Source organism: Thamnophis elegans, chromosome Z, assembly GCF_009769535.1.
Source record: "Thamnophis elegans isolate rThaEle1 chromosome Z, rThaEle1.pri, whole genome shotgun sequence".
NCBI classification, from domain to species: domain Eukaryota; kingdom Metazoa; phylum Chordata; class Lepidosauria; order Squamata; family Colubridae; genus Thamnophis; species Thamnophis elegans.
The window spans coordinates 124,292,457-124,309,089 of NC_045558.1; the positions used below are offsets into that span (position 1 = coordinate 124,292,457).

A 16,633-nucleotide genomic window follows, 5' to 3' on the forward strand; every position below is an offset into this window, starting at 1 on the left:
CTGCGCTGCTGGGTGGGGCGAGGGAGGGACGGAGGGAGGCCGGACCCACAGACGGGGAGGGCGGGCGGGGAGTTTGCTTTGGGGCTTAAAGGAGAAGAGGCGAGGGAAAGGGGCGGCGGCCGCCAGTCGCAGAAAAATCGCTTCTCCGCTGGGTTGCTTAGCTGGGCGTCGTCCTTACCCTCCCGGCCTTCCGCAAAGCCACCAAGTCCTGGCTGCTCCAGCAGACCGGGGGGCTTGGGAAACATCCAGCCCCACGGAAATTGTGAATGTTGCGGTTTTTGTTTTTAAAGTGTTGTCTTTGTCCAGTTTTCCCCTTCCCTTGTCTATTGTGAGCCGCCCGGAGTCCCTCGGGAGTGGGCGGCATACAAGACAAATAAATACAAATACAAATACAAAGTAACAGAATAACGGAGTTGAGAGGGACCTTGGAGGTCTTCTAGTCCAACCCTCTGCTCAGGCAGGAAACCCTACACCACTTCAGACAAATGGTTGTCCAACATCTTCTTTAAAACCTCCAGTTTTGGAGCACCCACAACTTCTGGTGGCAAGTTGTTCCACTGGTTAATTGTTCTAACTGTCAGGAAATTTCTCCTTAGTTCTGGGTTGCTTCTCTCCTTGATCAGTTTCCACCCATTGCTTCTTGTCCTCCCCTCAGGTGCTTTGGAGAATAGGTGGACCCTCAAATATTGGAAGATGGCTATCATGTCACCCTTAGTCTCCCCCCCCCCCATTAAACTAGACATACTATGATAAGGAAGATTGAAAAATGTGGCAAAATTCACTGAATTGTCCCGCGTAGCAACAAGAACCTTTGGACTCATTTATGGCCATTAGGTGAGGGCTACCTGCAGTTAAGAATTTTGGACTCCAAATCTTTTTGAGAAACTGAGCAGGTTGGTGGGGACTTGGATGGGAGACTACCAGGCGATCCCCAGGATGCAGGCCAGGGAGGTAAACAGCGAACACAGCCAAAACAAGCAATCTGGCAGAAGGTGGTGCCAATCCACTTCTGAAGAACTTGACAGGAACACTCTTTTAAGATTTTGCAACCATAACCTGGATAACTGAGAATCTCCATAGACATTCTTTTAAGATTTTACACTTCCGCTAAATAAAAGCAGGAAATCAGCTATAAGATCCAATGCATCAAAGCCATGCATTACTTTCCCCAAACTTGTCAATGTGTTTGGAATTAGAAAGCACATCCCCCCCCCTGCAAATTTCAGTTGGGAACTGCAAATGCAGATTTACTTAGAATTAGGCCCTCTGTGTCCAATAAAGATTACTCTAAAGAGGCAGTAGGAATGCAGGTGTGATTTTTCAATCTGCACACAGCATTTCAGAGACAACAGAACAGATATTAGTTAATAGTTAAACCATATGAAGGATTTGTTTTAAAATGGGCCTCCTGAAATGTGCAATGTGGATTTTAAAGGGCGAAGCACCTGCTTTGAGTTTCTTGTGGGTTATAATTGCAGTGCCTTTTTAACCCTGATAAATTTCAGAATTCCCCAGCCACCATGTAACAGTTTGGGGCAGCAACCAATCTTTTTTTCTTGGATATTGGGGCAGCATGGATAATCACTGGTGGTCTCCTTTCCAAGTTTCAGTTACATTGGCCCTATTTAGCTTCTGAGCCAAAACAAAGTCATGCGCCTATGGCCAACAGTTTAGATATCGTAAAACTAAAAGTGTGCACAATGTTTCAAGATGAAAATCTCTTAATCCTTACTCCTGAAACATCTCCAAACCTGAAATGATTCTATTCCCAGAACAGTTTTTACAAGATTGTAAAGGAAAAAGTAAAGGTTCCCCTTGCACATATGTGCTAGTTGTTCCCGACTCTAGGGGGGAGTGCTCATCTCTGTTTCAAAGCCGAGGAGCCCTCGCTGTCCGAAGGCGTCTCCATAGCCATGTGGCCGGCATGACTAAATGCCAAAGGCACACGGAATGCTGTTACCTTTCCACCAAAGGTGGTTCCTATTTTTCTACTTGCATTTTTTACATGCTTTCGAGCTGCTAGGTTGGCAGAAGCTGGGACAAGTAATGGGAGCTCACTCTGTTACACAGTGGTAAGGATTCGAACCGCCGAATTGTCGACCTTTCTGATCAACAAGCTCAGCGCCTTAGCCACTGAGCCACCGTGTGCCCCAACCAGATTATAGGGAGAACTGAACTTCAGTTTGAGATTGAAATACATCAGCCATCAAGCGGTGAAGGTGCCATGCTAGAAACCAGGGGACTGTGAGTTCTAGTCCTGCGGTAGGCATGAAAATTGGCTGGTTGACTTTTGGCCAATCACCGGAGGACTGTGAGTTCTATTCCCGCCTTAGGCATGAAAGCCAGCTGGGCGACTTTGGATGTCAATCATTTTTGTCAGCCCAACCCACCTCGCAGGGTTGATGTTTTTGTGGGAGAAATAAGAGGAGGAATGTGTGTTTTATAAATTCGCTGCCTTGAATTGTTTGTAAAAATAATAAAGGCGGGATGTAAATAAATAAAATAAGCTTGGAATCACACCCAAATTAAACTCTTTCTTCCTTGGACTTTCTTGTGACTTCTCTTCGAATTCTCAGAGGTGGTTTTTGCATTCGGCAGTTTTTTTGTTTTCATAGCTGGAGATCAGGTTGCAGAATGCTGCATCTCATTTCTAGTCATGGAAATCCACCCTCCGTGTCCAAAAAAGGACTTTTCTTTGCCACTTCAGCGTTTTATGCAGCTATAATTTGTTATTTGAACCAGGCCAATGTAGGAAGCCAATCTAAGAGAGAAGTCGGAAAAAGGGGGGGAAACTAGAAAGATCAAATGAATGGGGCAAGAGGGGAGCAAACCGAAGGGAAAAAGAGAAGTGTCTCTCTGCAGGGAGTGTAAGGAGGTAAGTCAAAAGCTTTCAAAATCTGGGGTGTGAATTCAGCAGAATTAAACTTGAAACAAGAGCAGGTCAATTTCAAACTGTGGCTGCCCCCCTGTGGCAGACACGGGAATTGCAGGGAAGTTGAAAGAAGTTGCCATCCATTGATGCAGCGGTCTCCAAACTTGGCAACTTGAAACCTAGCTAACTTCAACTCCATTCTGGAAGTTGAAGTCCGCCAGGCTTCAAGTTGCCAAGGTTGGTGGCCCCTGCACCAGTGGTGAAATACAATTTTTTTTACTGCTGGTTCTGTGGGTTTGACTTGGTGAGTGTGGCAGGGGAAAGATACTGCAAAATCTCCATTCCCACCCCACTCTGGGGCCAGCCAGAGGTGGCATTTGCGGGTTCTCCGAACTACTCAAAATTTCCACTACTGGTTCTCCAAAACCTGTCAGAACCTGCTGATTTCACCCCTGCCCTGCACTGGAGGACAGCTAATAGTTGTCATGTTTTCCTCCAGTTTAAGTAGCTTCTAATGAATTTCACATTTTGTCTTGTACCATCAATAGAGACCGGTATGAGCAATCTATCAGAATGGTGGATGCAGTCAACCTGGCTTAAATTGCCAGAGCAGAGAGAAACATATGTTGCGTCCCCACTTACAAAGTTATACATAACATCTGGGGCAAGGAGGGGAAATAGTGGAATGTATTTTTTTTTACATAGTGTATATCCTGTATGTGTTGATAAACTCATAAGAACACCAGGAGGCAGCATGTGACTTGTTCCTCCTATTATTGGGACTCATCAGATGTATACAGCCAGATATTTGAGGGCAGCCACATGTCTGAAATGGCATGGGGTCTCCTGCTTGAGAAGAAGGCTGGACTAGAAGACCTCCAAGGTTGCTGCCAGTTTGGCCTGGATTGGGCAAACCGGTAGTAGCCGCAGCAGAAGACTCCACCCACCCACCCGGACGCTTCTGCACATGTGCAGAAGTCTTGTGCGTGCATGCACATGAGTGAACCGGTAGTCAAAATAATAGAAACCCACCACTGCTCTATTCTGATTGATTTGACCCTCAGAGAAAGATTCGGCTACTTGAGTTTTAGGTGTCTCAATATAGACTAGGAACTACATATCTACTGCCCCCTGGTGGTCTTTGGGGGAATGGTAAATGCATTTCTGTCCGCTTTCATCCGTGTGTGCACCAACCACTCAACCACTGGACTATATTTATTGACCAAGCTATAATCTCACCTTTCATCCAGAAGCCCAAAGAAGCATAGATACAGCTCCTTCCTCCTGTTTTCTTACAGAACAACCACAAGGTGTGAATCATCTCTGAGTATCTTCTTTACTCTGCTAAAGCACTGAGACCTGGTGATGTACGTACATCCAGTGGTGTTAGAGGGCAACCAATGGTTTATTGTGCCAGATTGATCACTCTCTGTAGTTCCCTCCTGTCTGCGGCAGTTAAACTAGCATACCATGCAGTAATGTAGTATGTGAGGACGCTTTCTATGGTGGACCGAAAGAAAAAGGTCATCAGCTGTTGTTCCACCTGATTTTTTTCCGCAGGACTCTTGCAAAGGAAACAGGTGCTTTTGAAAATTAGAAAAGTATGCTGAACTTTTCTTAAGAATTTTCCTTCTTAGCAAAAAGCAGAAGGCATTTTGTCTCTACTTCCTCCTTGAGTGGTGAAGAAATAAACTCCTGTGAGATAGTTCTCCAATTTGGTTGGTCTCATCACCACTATTATGGCACTTAGCGGCCATCAGAATTGTTCTCGGCCTGCATCAGGGCTGAGGAAAAACAGATTGAACTCTGGGCCAGCGCTAACATTAGACATTATGAGGCAGCCAAGTAGCACAGGTAATCTTAGACGCGCAACCACAATTGAGCCCAAAAGTTTGGTTGCTAAGCAAAACCTTAACTGAGTTTTGTCCCATCTTATCACCTTTCTAGCCACCGTTCTTAAGTACAGCTGAGATAAGGGCAGCCGAGAAGATTATAGGAAGGTCGCTTCACTTTATCCAGGATTCTGCTTATAAGCGCTATGTGCTTAGAGCTCAAAGCATTGTTAGAGACCCCACTGTTTTGACCTAGGCTTTCCAAAAGTACAAAGCCAACTCCTCATCCTGATAAAACCCCTTTTATTTAGTTTAAAGTGAATTCATCTCCAGAAGAGTCCCAGCCAAAAGTCTTTCACGAGAGTTCAAAACCACAGACCTTTATCAGGCTTGGAGAGCTGCTAGATCGATATCTTCCAAAGATATCTTCCACTCTGTAGCAGACAATACTTGGCAAGAAGTCAGGAAGCAATCTTCACCTTAATGAATTGAACTACCATATTTTTCAGAGTATAAGACGCACCTTTCCCCCCTAAAAGGGGGAAATTTGGGTGCGTCTTATACACTGAATGTAGCCCCCCCAAACCTGTTGGTCTCTGCTTCCCGGCAATTTACCTCTTTGCAGCAAACGGGGGCTTACGGAAGCTTCAATAAGCTATAACAATCCCTGCAGCCTATAACAGCTGATGATGGGAAGAAACTAAAAGTTAAACTTTCTGTTTGCTCCACATGGCAAATTGCTGGGAGGCAGATTTTTTTTTTCTTGTGCTAATCAGGCTGTTTGCTGCAAGGAGGTAAGTCAACAACTGTAAATGCCTATAGAATGTTCAAATTATTAGACTTATTTTTTAAAGACTTCTTTATTATTATTCTAGACAACAAAATGAAGAAGCTTTTTAAAATAAATGCTTGATCTGAAGAGGCTCTCTGCTATTGTTTTAAAAAGTGCTATTGTTTTAAATAGCAGATAATAACTATACTTCCAGAAAGCATATCAATTTTAACAGCATCTGTACAAGTATAGTCTGAAATATAACACTACAAACCGTGTATATTGTCTGTACTGTTTGTTGCAAGGAGACAAATTGCTGAGGGGCAGATATTTTTCTCTTGTTTTCCTCCACAAAATCTAGGTGCGTCTTATACTTCGGAGCATCTTATATTTCAAAAAATATGGTAGTTGTCTCCTGCAAACCTCACTCCCTTTTAAGGTAAAGGTAGAGGTTCCCCTCGCACATATGTGCTAGTTGTTCCCAACTCTAGGGGGCGATGCTCATCTCCATTTCAAAGCTGAAGAGCCAGCGCTGTCTGAAGATGTCTCCGTGGTCATGAGGACGGCATGATTGAACACTGAAGGTGCACAGAATGCTGTTATCTTCCCACCAAGGTGATCCCTATTATCCTACTTGCGTTTTTACATGCTTTTGAACTGCTAGGTTGGCAGAAGCTGGGACAAGTAACGGGAGCTCACTCCGTTACTAGGGATTCAAACTGCTGAACTGATCAACCTTCTGATCAACAAGCTCAGCATCTTAGCCCCTGAGCTACCACATCCCTTTCCCCTTCCTCTTTAGCTCCTCTTTATTCCCTATGGGAGGAGCCATTTACCATCCACCCATGGCTTTACTCCTGAGTGGATCCTTGTTCCTTAGATGTTCCCTTCTCCTGGCAGCTCTGCACATGCGCACACTGGGAACAGGCTCCAGCTGTTCTTCTGCCCCACTTATGTCTGATTCTGAAGGCAGCTGATAACTGTCAGATGGCCCTGGCTCCTTCTCTGCCTCTGACACAGAGCCCTCATCAGAGCCTTCTCCAGACTCCAGAATTGGCCCATGTTCCTCCCCAACCTCCTCACTGTCCGAGTCTGTTGCCAGACCTGCTGGCGGCCCATAACACCCACATACCCACTTCACAATCTGTTTCTGTTGCTCCCCTCTGGGGGAAGGTTTCTAAGTATTTCTAGTAGGACTACCAGATTCCGTAAAAGCTTTGTTCCCTATGCCGTCTGGTAAGCTCGCAAGATTCATTTTTCTCGCCATATACATGTATACATCCGAACTAGATTGTGTTGTTTCTTTGTGTCAAATAATATATGTGGGGTATATTTATAATCTTGTACCTATTTATTCATTCTGTCATGTTTATGTATTGGAGGTGGTGACCCTTTGAGAGCTGTAGGCAATGAAATTTCATTTTAATATATGCCGATTAGTGTGCATTCAAAGTGGCAATAAAGTTTTTCTAAGTTCTAAGTGTTTCTCAACCTTGGAGGCTTTAAGTCCTGTGGACTTCAACTCCCAGAATCCCCCAGTCAGCTGGGGGATTCTGGGAGTTGAAGTCCACAGGACTTAAAAGTTGCCAAGGTTGAGAAACACTGTTCTAAGTGAATCATTGTAGTTGTTAGATTAGTAACAACATTGTTAAGTGAATCTGGCGTCCTCATGTGCTTTGCTTGTCAGAAGGACGCAAAAGTTGATTCCCATGACACTGCGACGGTCTGAATTTTGATCAAACACGGGATGCTGCAATGGTCGTGTGAAAACAATAAGAAGTCACTTTTTTCTGTGTTATTTGAACCGTCCTTAAACAGATGATTGTAAGTCAAGGATATACCTGTAGCTAATTTTTAGTTCTCTGAAATGTAGCAGATTTTTCTACAGACAGCCCTCGACTTACGAAAACAATTGAGCCCATAATTTCTGTTATTAAGCGAGGCAGTTGTTGAGTTTTGCCCCATTTTATGACCTTTCTTGCCACAGTCGATAAGTGAATCACTGTAGTTAATAAGTTAGTAACGCGGTTTTAAAGTGGCTTCCCCATAGACTTTGCTTGTCAGAAGGTCACAAAAGGGAATCACTAACACAGCAATGGTCGTAAGTATGAACCAGTTGCCAAACATCTGAATTTTGATCACATGATCATGGGGATGCTGCAAAGGTTGTAATTGTAAAAAATGGTCATAAAGTTACTTTTTCAGTGCTGTCATACCTTTGAATGGACACTAAATGAACTGTTGTAAGTTGAGGACTACCTTTACTGGGTTGGAGTTGTACTGCCAAGGACGTGTTAGCTGGTGCTAAGCTAGAAGGTGGCTCCTTTAATACCACAACTACATTATAAACCAGAATAGAAGAATTCTCACAACCCCTCTTAAGTCTTAAGTATGCTCCAATTTAAGCAGCTTTGCCTTAATCTGGGAAAGGAGGGGGGAAATGCTGTAACAGAATAACAGAACACAGAATAACAGAATTGGAAGGGACCTTGGAGGTCTTCTAGTCCAACCCCCTGCTCAGGCAGAAAATTCTATACCACTTCAGACAAAAGGTGAACTAATCTTTTCTTAAAAACTTCCAGTGTTGGGGCATTCACAACTTCTGGAGGCACGTTATTCCACTGATTAATTGTTCTAACTCTCAGGAAACTCTGTTACTTCCAAGTTGCTTCTCTTCTTGATTAGTTTCCACCCGTTGCTTCTTGTCCTACTCTCAGGTCCTTTGGAGAATAGCTTGACTCCCGCTTCTTTGTGGCAACCCCTGAGATATTGGAACACTGCTATCATGTCTCCCCTAGTCCTTCTTTTCATTAAACTAGACATACCAAATTCCAGCAACAGTTCTTTATATGTTTTAGCCTCCAGTCCATCTTTGATGCTCTTCTCTGCATTCTTTCTAGAGTCTCAACATTTTTTTAAAAATATTGTGATGACCAAAACTGGACGCAATATTCCCAGTGGCGTCTTACCAAGGCATTATAAAGCGGTGCCAACACTTCACATGATCTTGATTCTATCTGTTAATGCAGCCCAGGACTTCAAATATATCTGATCCAGCTTTGTTCTGAATGCCTCTGCATCTCCAAATGGACGGAGGAAGGTCCCCGCTTGTAAAATGATGCCATTAAGAACCGTGCAAATCTCTCCCACAAAGTCCTATGCAATGGATTTTTCTCCTTTCAGACTCGCATACAGCGGTTGCCTCCCCAAGATGCTCCTAGTTGTGCCTGTGCTCACACAGTTGCTTTGCCTTTTCTTTCTTTTTCTTCCTTTTTCACAGTGAGGCCAAAGGGCTGTGTGCAGACATGCAGAGGAGCAGCTTACAAAGGCTGGGGTATGTGTGTGGGGTGGGGTGGGAGAGAAGACATAGCTGCTTTAATAATTTAGGGAACGGTATTTAGCACACACGCTGTTACCCATTGCAGAATATTCTTTGGAAGAACTGACTCAGATCTGTTAGCAACATTTATCCTTTTATTTTGGCTAATTCCAACCCCTCCTGCCCCACACACATATATTACACCTTCTATTTGGGTAGAATAAATATTGGTTGGGGGTTGATTTTCCAAATCTCACATGTAAGGAGGAAAACGTCTCTGCAAATGATAGAAATAAGCCAAGCCTTGCCAAAGCATCACGCAACTAATAGTGAGAAATTTAAAGAGGATTATCGCTACGGTATGTTTTTAAACCCTTTCAACTAGAACCATGGTTTTTTTGTTTTTGTTTTTTTGGCAAGCTTGCAACCATTTCTTACCCACAGAATCAAGGGACCTTGGAGATTATCTAGTCCAGCCTCCTGGTTCAAGGCAGGACACCTTATATCATCCTGGACCAAAGGCTGGATAGACCAGTCTATCCATCAATCAACTTAACAATCAATACATCCAGTTTTTGGTCACCGCATTACAAGATGTTGAGACTTTGGAAAAAAGCGCAGGGGAAAGCAATTGGGATGATGAAAGACCTGGAGACTAAAAACATATGAGTGGTTGCAGGATTTGGGTTTGGCTAGTCTGGATATGACATGATAGCAGTATTCCAGTATTTGAAGGCTGACACAAAGAAGAAGGGGGCCAACTTATTCATCAAAGCACGAGAAAGCAAAACAAGAATCCAATGGGTGGAATTTAATTTAGAAGCACCCTGGAACTTAGGAGGAACTTCCTAACCATGAGGACAATTAACCAGTGTTAACTGCTTGCCTTCAGACGTTGTGGATACTTTGTCACTGCAGGTTTTTAAGAAGGACTGACCAATCACATGGTACAGGGTCTCCTGTTTGAGGAGGGAATTCACTAGAACAGGGGTATCAAACTCATGGCCCACATACATCACACGCTGGCTCTGCCCACCCCTGGTTTAGTGAAGTGGGGGGGGGGGCAGAGTCACGATAAGTTATGTGACGACATGAGTTTGACATCCCTGGTCTAAAAGATCTCCAAAATCCCTTCCGGCTCTAATCTATTCTAAAAATACAAGCCAGGTTCTGCTAAGACTTGTAATTAGGGTGTGGACGGCAGGGAAACATTTCAAGCCGGGTTTTGCTAATTAACTTTCAATTGGGCTCCAGACCATCTTAGTGGCTCTGGAGAAGGGAGCGTTCAATGTTAGAACTTTTTTCATTCGTTCTTTGGACTTCTCTGAGGGCTGGGAGTGGGACAAAGCTGAACATGGTTGGAAACTGGCCTCAATAGAAAGAGGCAACTTTCACTAAGGCTCTCACAACTTCACTTTCCACTAAGGCTTTGTCTAGTTTGATGTCGACAAGTGAAAATGTCAAAATAGTTGTGTCCTTTGGGGAAGATCGTCAGACCTTTGAATCTCAAGACATTTTAACGTATTTATGGGACCAAATCACAAAAGACAATGGTGGGGGTTGTTGCCAGAACACAATCTAATGAAGTCTACTGGTTCAATTACCCTGAACTAACTGATCACAGCTTAAGAGTTAACAAATCCTGCCGTTATTCCTTTTTGATTCACTGCTCTGGCAATCCAGAACATCAGGCTTGATAAAATCATAATTAATATGTGGCTAGGCTACACATGCAAACATATCCAGCATGTAGAATTAAGGCCAAAGAAAGAGGGGCGCTTCTAATTGTTCCTAAAATGAATTAAGCTATATACTGCAGTAGCTGCCGTCATCCCAATGTATCCCCCAGAAGGCCATTGTGGGAAAAGTATGCTTTGCCCATCATCCTTGGCTCTTTTCGAGACACACATTTAATCAAAAAAAAAAGGGCTGGTATCTCACTGGTTCCCTTGCCCTTCTCTTTTGAATTTCCCTTGGGAAGTGCCTAATTTTGGTGCAAATATGAAGAACCTTTTCGTTTCATGTTGTGAATCTGCAAATGACAACTGTTACAGAAGAATCCGGGTGCTGATTCACACCTAAGGCTTCCTCACAATTTTAATTTAACTGATTAAAGGTAACCCCCCCCCTTATACCATCATCCCCGAACCAGAGCCCTTAGGGCAGCATTGCTAACAACAACAGAAATGAAAAAACAAAACAAAATAAAACCTTTGAAAAAACCAAAAGAAGAGTTTATAAAAAAATATTTCCAGAAAATATAAAATAGAAAACCCATCGAAAATTAAAAAAGAAAATAATAATTAACATTCCCCCCCGAAACATATTTTTTTTATTCACAACATTTGTTTTGAAAGGAGATAGAACCGAATATATATATATATATATCTATATATATAGGTTTGAATGTGCATGATGTGTGTGTAAAAGGAGGGGGGGAGGGAATAATGAAAAACAGGCTTTCAAGATCAAAACACTTTCGTTTTTTTGATAATTTTTTTTTTGTTTATATAGCAAACAGTTATTATACAATAATAGAACCCCTGAAATTCAGATTGGAACCTGGTCTCACGTCCCCCTCCCTCCCCACTTGTAGAGTCCCAAAGAGGGCTTGGATAGAGATATGCAGGTCAAACATCACGGAGACGCATCGCTCCAAAAATCGGATTTTTTTACATTTTTATTTCACCCCCCCCTTGCTTTTTTTCCCCATCCCCAGCAGTCTTTGTCTCGATTTCTAGGTGAGGAGCAATAAGAGTCTATCGGAGATTAAAGTTGTAGCTGGAGGATGAACAATTAATTGGTGGGAGATGACGGGTGGTGGTGGAAACACAGCTTTGGTCCACTGAGTTGAGGGGATGCGTTGGCGTGTTTGTGCGTGTGTTTCTGTGGATCGGGGAGACCTATGGAATAGCTCAGCCTTACCCAACTTGATCTTCTCTAAGGGATGGTGGACCACAACATCTACCACTTGGCAGCCCACAAGGAGGCTGGTTGAAAACACCGGGACGTAGACTCCAACACATCTGAGGTTCAATCGTGGTTGCCGGGAGTCTTGGAATACTTTCTGAAGCTACATCTGGGGGTAGGGGAGACACCGGACATGTTTCTCCATGTTCCTTTTCCATTGGGATCGAGAGACGGGCCTGCACCCTGATACAAGCGCCTGTCTTTGGAGTGATAATGGGTGAGGAAAACTGAGGTGAGGGTTAGGGCGATGGAAGGGAGAGCGATCACTTGCGTCCATCTCTACCCGAGCACTGAGCCACGGATGCCTCTCCACACTGGTGCAGTGGGCTTCCCGCCCAACATGTGCGGTCCCTAAAGCAGCAATCTAGAGCAGGAGTGGGCGACGATGGCCCCTTCGCCACCCGTGGACTTCAACTCCCAGAATTCCTGAGTCAACATGGCTGCCTTGGTCAGGGATTATGGGGGTTGAAGTTCACAAGTGGTGAAAGGGCCGTAACTGCCCACCCTTGCTTTAGAAGAATAATGCCACCCTGGGATGGCATTCCCACGTTTTTCCTCTCACTCTTCACCGTTTCTTTTTAAACCTGAGGTATTTTTCTTTTCTTTTTTTTTTTCAAGAGATAAAACATCCATTTAAAAAAAAAAACAATGATAAAAAAATAAACAAACCTCAAAAAATACGCTTGAAAAGAGCATTTCCCTTGGCTGCTGCCACTCTCTTCAGAGGAGAAGCGGACGAGGATGGGAGGCTCACCATGGCAGCCCCCCTCCCCTCCCCAAATATCTGTAGATAGATGGCTCTTCCCTCTTAGTGTATACCTCTCCTTTTACATGAAGGAGAAATGAAGAGTGGAGGCCCCAAAACAACGAGGAGGCTGGTTGTGTGGAATGAAGCCCAGTTTCCTTGTTTTGCACCATGGAGTGTGGGAATGGGACGCGGACAGGACCACTAAATTGAGGACAGGCCATACAGTACATATTTATGCAGTGCCATAAGATCTGGAAAAGATCCACTGACACCCTCCCTCAAATATACAATATTTCCACCCAAGCTTAGCCCCCAAAGCCTCCACTCCTCAAAATTGTTTAATACTTGTTCTGTAAGAGTTGTGAGTAAAGGACAGAACGCTACTAGGCAGAAGGGAAAAAAATAAAAATAAAAGAAACCCTCCAGAAATGGAGATGGAGGAGAGAGAAAAAAAATTAAGATACCTTGGCCCTCTTTGGTTAATGGAGTGAGAGGGAAGGACTTACTTTGTTGACTTTCAGACAAATGGGAAAAAAATAAAAAATAAAAAAATAAAAAAGGAAACAACGAAACCAATTTTCTTAAAACAATAAAAAAAGCACCCAACAGAACCGTAAAAAATAATAATAAAAAAAACACAACCCAACACCGAAAACCTCGCCTCCGATTCCACAAGCTATCGCTGCGTTTTTTTTTTTCAAGTAATGCTTTAGTAATAAATGAACGTTCAAGTATATATTAAAAGAAAATGGAAAAAAAGAAAAAAGAAGATACGTGACCAAATTGTAAATCAGTCTCGTGCCATCCTCCCCTCCCCAACGCACACAGAAAAGGCGGTGCCTGTGTCTGATGCCATCTGAAAACCCAGACGGGGCACAGGGTGAGAAGGATGGTGGGCAGGGTGAGGGAGGAAAAACAGAGAGAGGGAGAGGGAAGGGAGAGAAGAGGAAGGGAGGAAAAGAAGGGCTTTGAAAAAAAAACAAAAAAAACAACCCACCCAACCCCATTCTAACCAAGAGGGGAGGGTTTCCGGACTGGATAAACAGTTTCTTTTGCTGCACTTCCCCAATCCAGTCCAGGTTGTTTCTAGTAACACAAAAGTACGGCAATAAAATAAAATGGGATGATGGGGAAGACAAAGAGATGGGGGGGAGAGAAGAAATGAACAAGTGAAAGCGAAATGGACAGAATTGGGCACCTTTTAAGAGGGAACGAGTCCTCACCCGACCCCAAAGACGGATGTGGCCAAAGGGGCGGAGAGAGCAGCATTGAGCAACGTGCTCCCCGCCTCCCAGCAGAAGGAGCAAAGATGACCGACAGCAGACCCTGCCTCGGCCCAGGACATTCGATTTGCACCACTTTTCTTTTCTACAGTATTTCTCCCCCCCCTTTAAAAGAAAATAAGAGATTTGAGGGGGATCCCACATGCGTACATACCCAAGCACGCGCACACACACACACACACACGTGCACACCCGAACAGCTGGATGGGAGGGTTCAAGTTTGAGATTCGGAGGCCGCGGAGAGTGGCTGGAATTAAGAGAAGGCCCCGCCGACTCCTGCTCAGCCGTAGTTGGCCCTGTGGGTAAGGAACACAGGCAGACCTCCCGCCACGCTCCCCCCCGCTCCCCAAAGTGGTTATTAAAGCTCGTGGTCCAAAATAACAAGAACCAAGGAAGGGGAAGACTGGAGAGGGAAGCTGCGAGGACTTTTCTGTCCAGAGTCGAAAAGCGGGCATGTCGAAGAGAGGAAGAACGCTTTTGGAGGAAGAAGTGATGGGAAGCCCTCTGTGGAAAAGCGGCTCCACAGAAGGTGGAATAACAGAGTTTGAAAGGAGCTGCGGGATCCATCCAGCCTGCCAAAGTGGGATGAAAACAGCCTGAGTGGGAATTTCCTCCAGGAACAGCCCAGGGCCCTGAAACAATACTGTAGACTTGTGTTTTTTTCAACCTCAGCAACTTTTAAGATGTGCGGACTTCAATTCCCAGAATTCATGCTAGCAGGGGAATCCTGGGAGTTGAAGTCCGCACGTCTTAATGGCTGAGAAATACTGTGCTGAGTGGACACGTTGCCCGAGGGGGCTTGGAGGGAGAGGGGAGAGTGGATTTTTAGAGGCCTTTCCTCTAGGAAGGATCCCAACACACGCCGAGTGAGACAGGTTTAGTGCCTCCCCTTTACTCCCTTTCTTTTGGACAAAGTGTTCCGCCTTGCCTCTCTGCTCCCATGAGCAAAACTCTTTATTCCCCCACCATCACCACTTGCAGTCCATACTGGTCAAAAGCAGCGAAGACACACACTGACGCCTTGTGTCTGTGTGTAGGATGAAAGTTAACTTGGCAAAGGAGGAAAGGCCCAAAATTTGGCGAGGGATTCCATCCACATTGTGTGGGCTTGCGAGCGCATGCATATGTAGGTTTAATGCGTAAACAAGACAGCAGCAGGCACGCTGTGCGTGCAGGACGCAGCAGGTGTGTTTCACAGTGTGGGCATCCAGTGAGGCACTGGGGATGACATTTGGCAAAGCTGCATCCCCAGGAGGCCTCAGCTGCATACTGGGATCGGCTGGGAGGGAGAGTGAGGAGGAGGAGAGAATCTCAAGGGAAGGATACCTATAGAGATACTTTCTGGCCTCCAATGGACGGGCGAGAAGAGAATTAGGGGCACAAAGGGCACCGATGCAGGAAGCAGATCAAATGGATGTGCCGGCTCCAGAGACCGTCCGGTGCTGTGGGAAAGAGACAGCGGTAGAGAGAGGCAGGAAGGAGCCCCAGCAGGTACAGCAGTGGGAAAAGACAGGGCAAAGGAAATCCGGAAATCAGCTGGCTGGTCCTTGCTTGGCCCCCTTGGAAAACCACACTGCAGATGCACAACTGGGAAGAGAGGAAAAGGAAGTGGGTGGGCAGGCTGACAAGGACGCGCACTCACACACTCACACACCCTTTAAAAACAATCAAGGCAGCATGTGGGAGGGGGGGGGTAGGGGAGGGCCGATGAGGTTGGAGTGCACATTTGCATTGGGCAAGGAACGGGGGCTGGAAAAACGTAATATATCCGACCCCATCAAAGAAGCTGCCTTCCTCCCAAGCCAGAATTTCAAGGCTGAATGTCAACTCCCCCCCTCCCCTGTCGCCCCGAGATAGCGGGGTGTACCAATGGTGGCACGGAGGGATATTTGGAGGCGGGGGAGGGGGAAAGAGGGGGAGACGCAGTGCATGGTGGGAGGAATACGCATTTTCCCCAGCATTGTAAAGCGACAAGGCTACCTCGGACCCCCACTTACTCCGCGGCTGTCCAGGAACAAGTGGATGGAGCAAAAGGCCACCTGGCCTTCAGCAGGCCGGGCCTGGGGAAGGGGGCACGATCCCCCCTCCCCCACCGGCACCCTCTTTGCTGCACAAGTAAGGGGGTGGAGATGCCACTCCGGTTCAGTGCATGGCTTTAAGTAAAAAGGTTCTCTCAGAGTCCATGTCCGACGGTCGGATTGGTGAAGCTGAGTCTTTCTGCGCCTCCACCCCAGGGCGAGTATTAGCTGTCCTTCAGCAGCAATTTCTCCTCGGGGCAACGAAAAGGAGGTGAGGGTGCGCCGGGGGCGGGGGGCACAGCGTTGCTGTTGGAGACCGAGTCCTCGGCAAATCGGGCACAGGCCTCTGTCGTGATGTGGTGACAGGAACGGAGGTCAATACGGGAGAGGCGTGGACAGCGGCGGAAAAGGGGCAGACACTGATCCGTCAGCCGGTTACATCCTGTCAGGGCAGGAAGAAGGAATAGCAATAAGACTTATACACCACCCTACAGTATTTTAGCGTAGGCGTCCCCACCCTTTCAGAACTCAGGGACCACTAAATTCATAATTTTAAATCCCACGGACCACTGATATGATCTGCCTAATGACTGGCTGGGTGGGCGTGGCTAGGTGGTCATGTGACTGGGTGGGCATGGCCAACTTGATGTCACTCATGTTGAGGGGTGCCTCACCAGTCTCTACCCGCCCTCCCCTCCCAACCATCCTCTTTTGCCCGCCCGGGCTCCTTAGGGCACCAACGGGAAGCAGTTGCTGGAGCTAAGCAGCCACCATGAGAAAGAGTTGACAAAACAGCTGGCTCAGTTCAAACTGGATCTG

General features: G+C 45.6%; 1 protein-coding gene across 2 annotated transcripts in view; it reads right to left on the bottom strand.

Annotated features, from left to right (window-relative positions):
- Positions 1-11,909: 11,909 nt before the first annotated feature.
- Positions 11,910-16,633, bottom strand: part of FBXL19 (F-box and leucine rich repeat protein 19) — a 44,506-nt gene continuing 39,782 nt past the window's right edge. For both annotated transcript variants that reach the window (XM_032236958.1, XM_032236959.1), the window contains one exon: positions 11,910-16,256. In XM_032236958.1, coding sequence (XP_032092849.1) covers positions 16,039-16,256 — 218 coding nt within the window. In that variant the 3' untranslated portion in view covers positions 11,910-16,038. The remainder of the gene's footprint in view (positions 16,257-16,633) is intronic.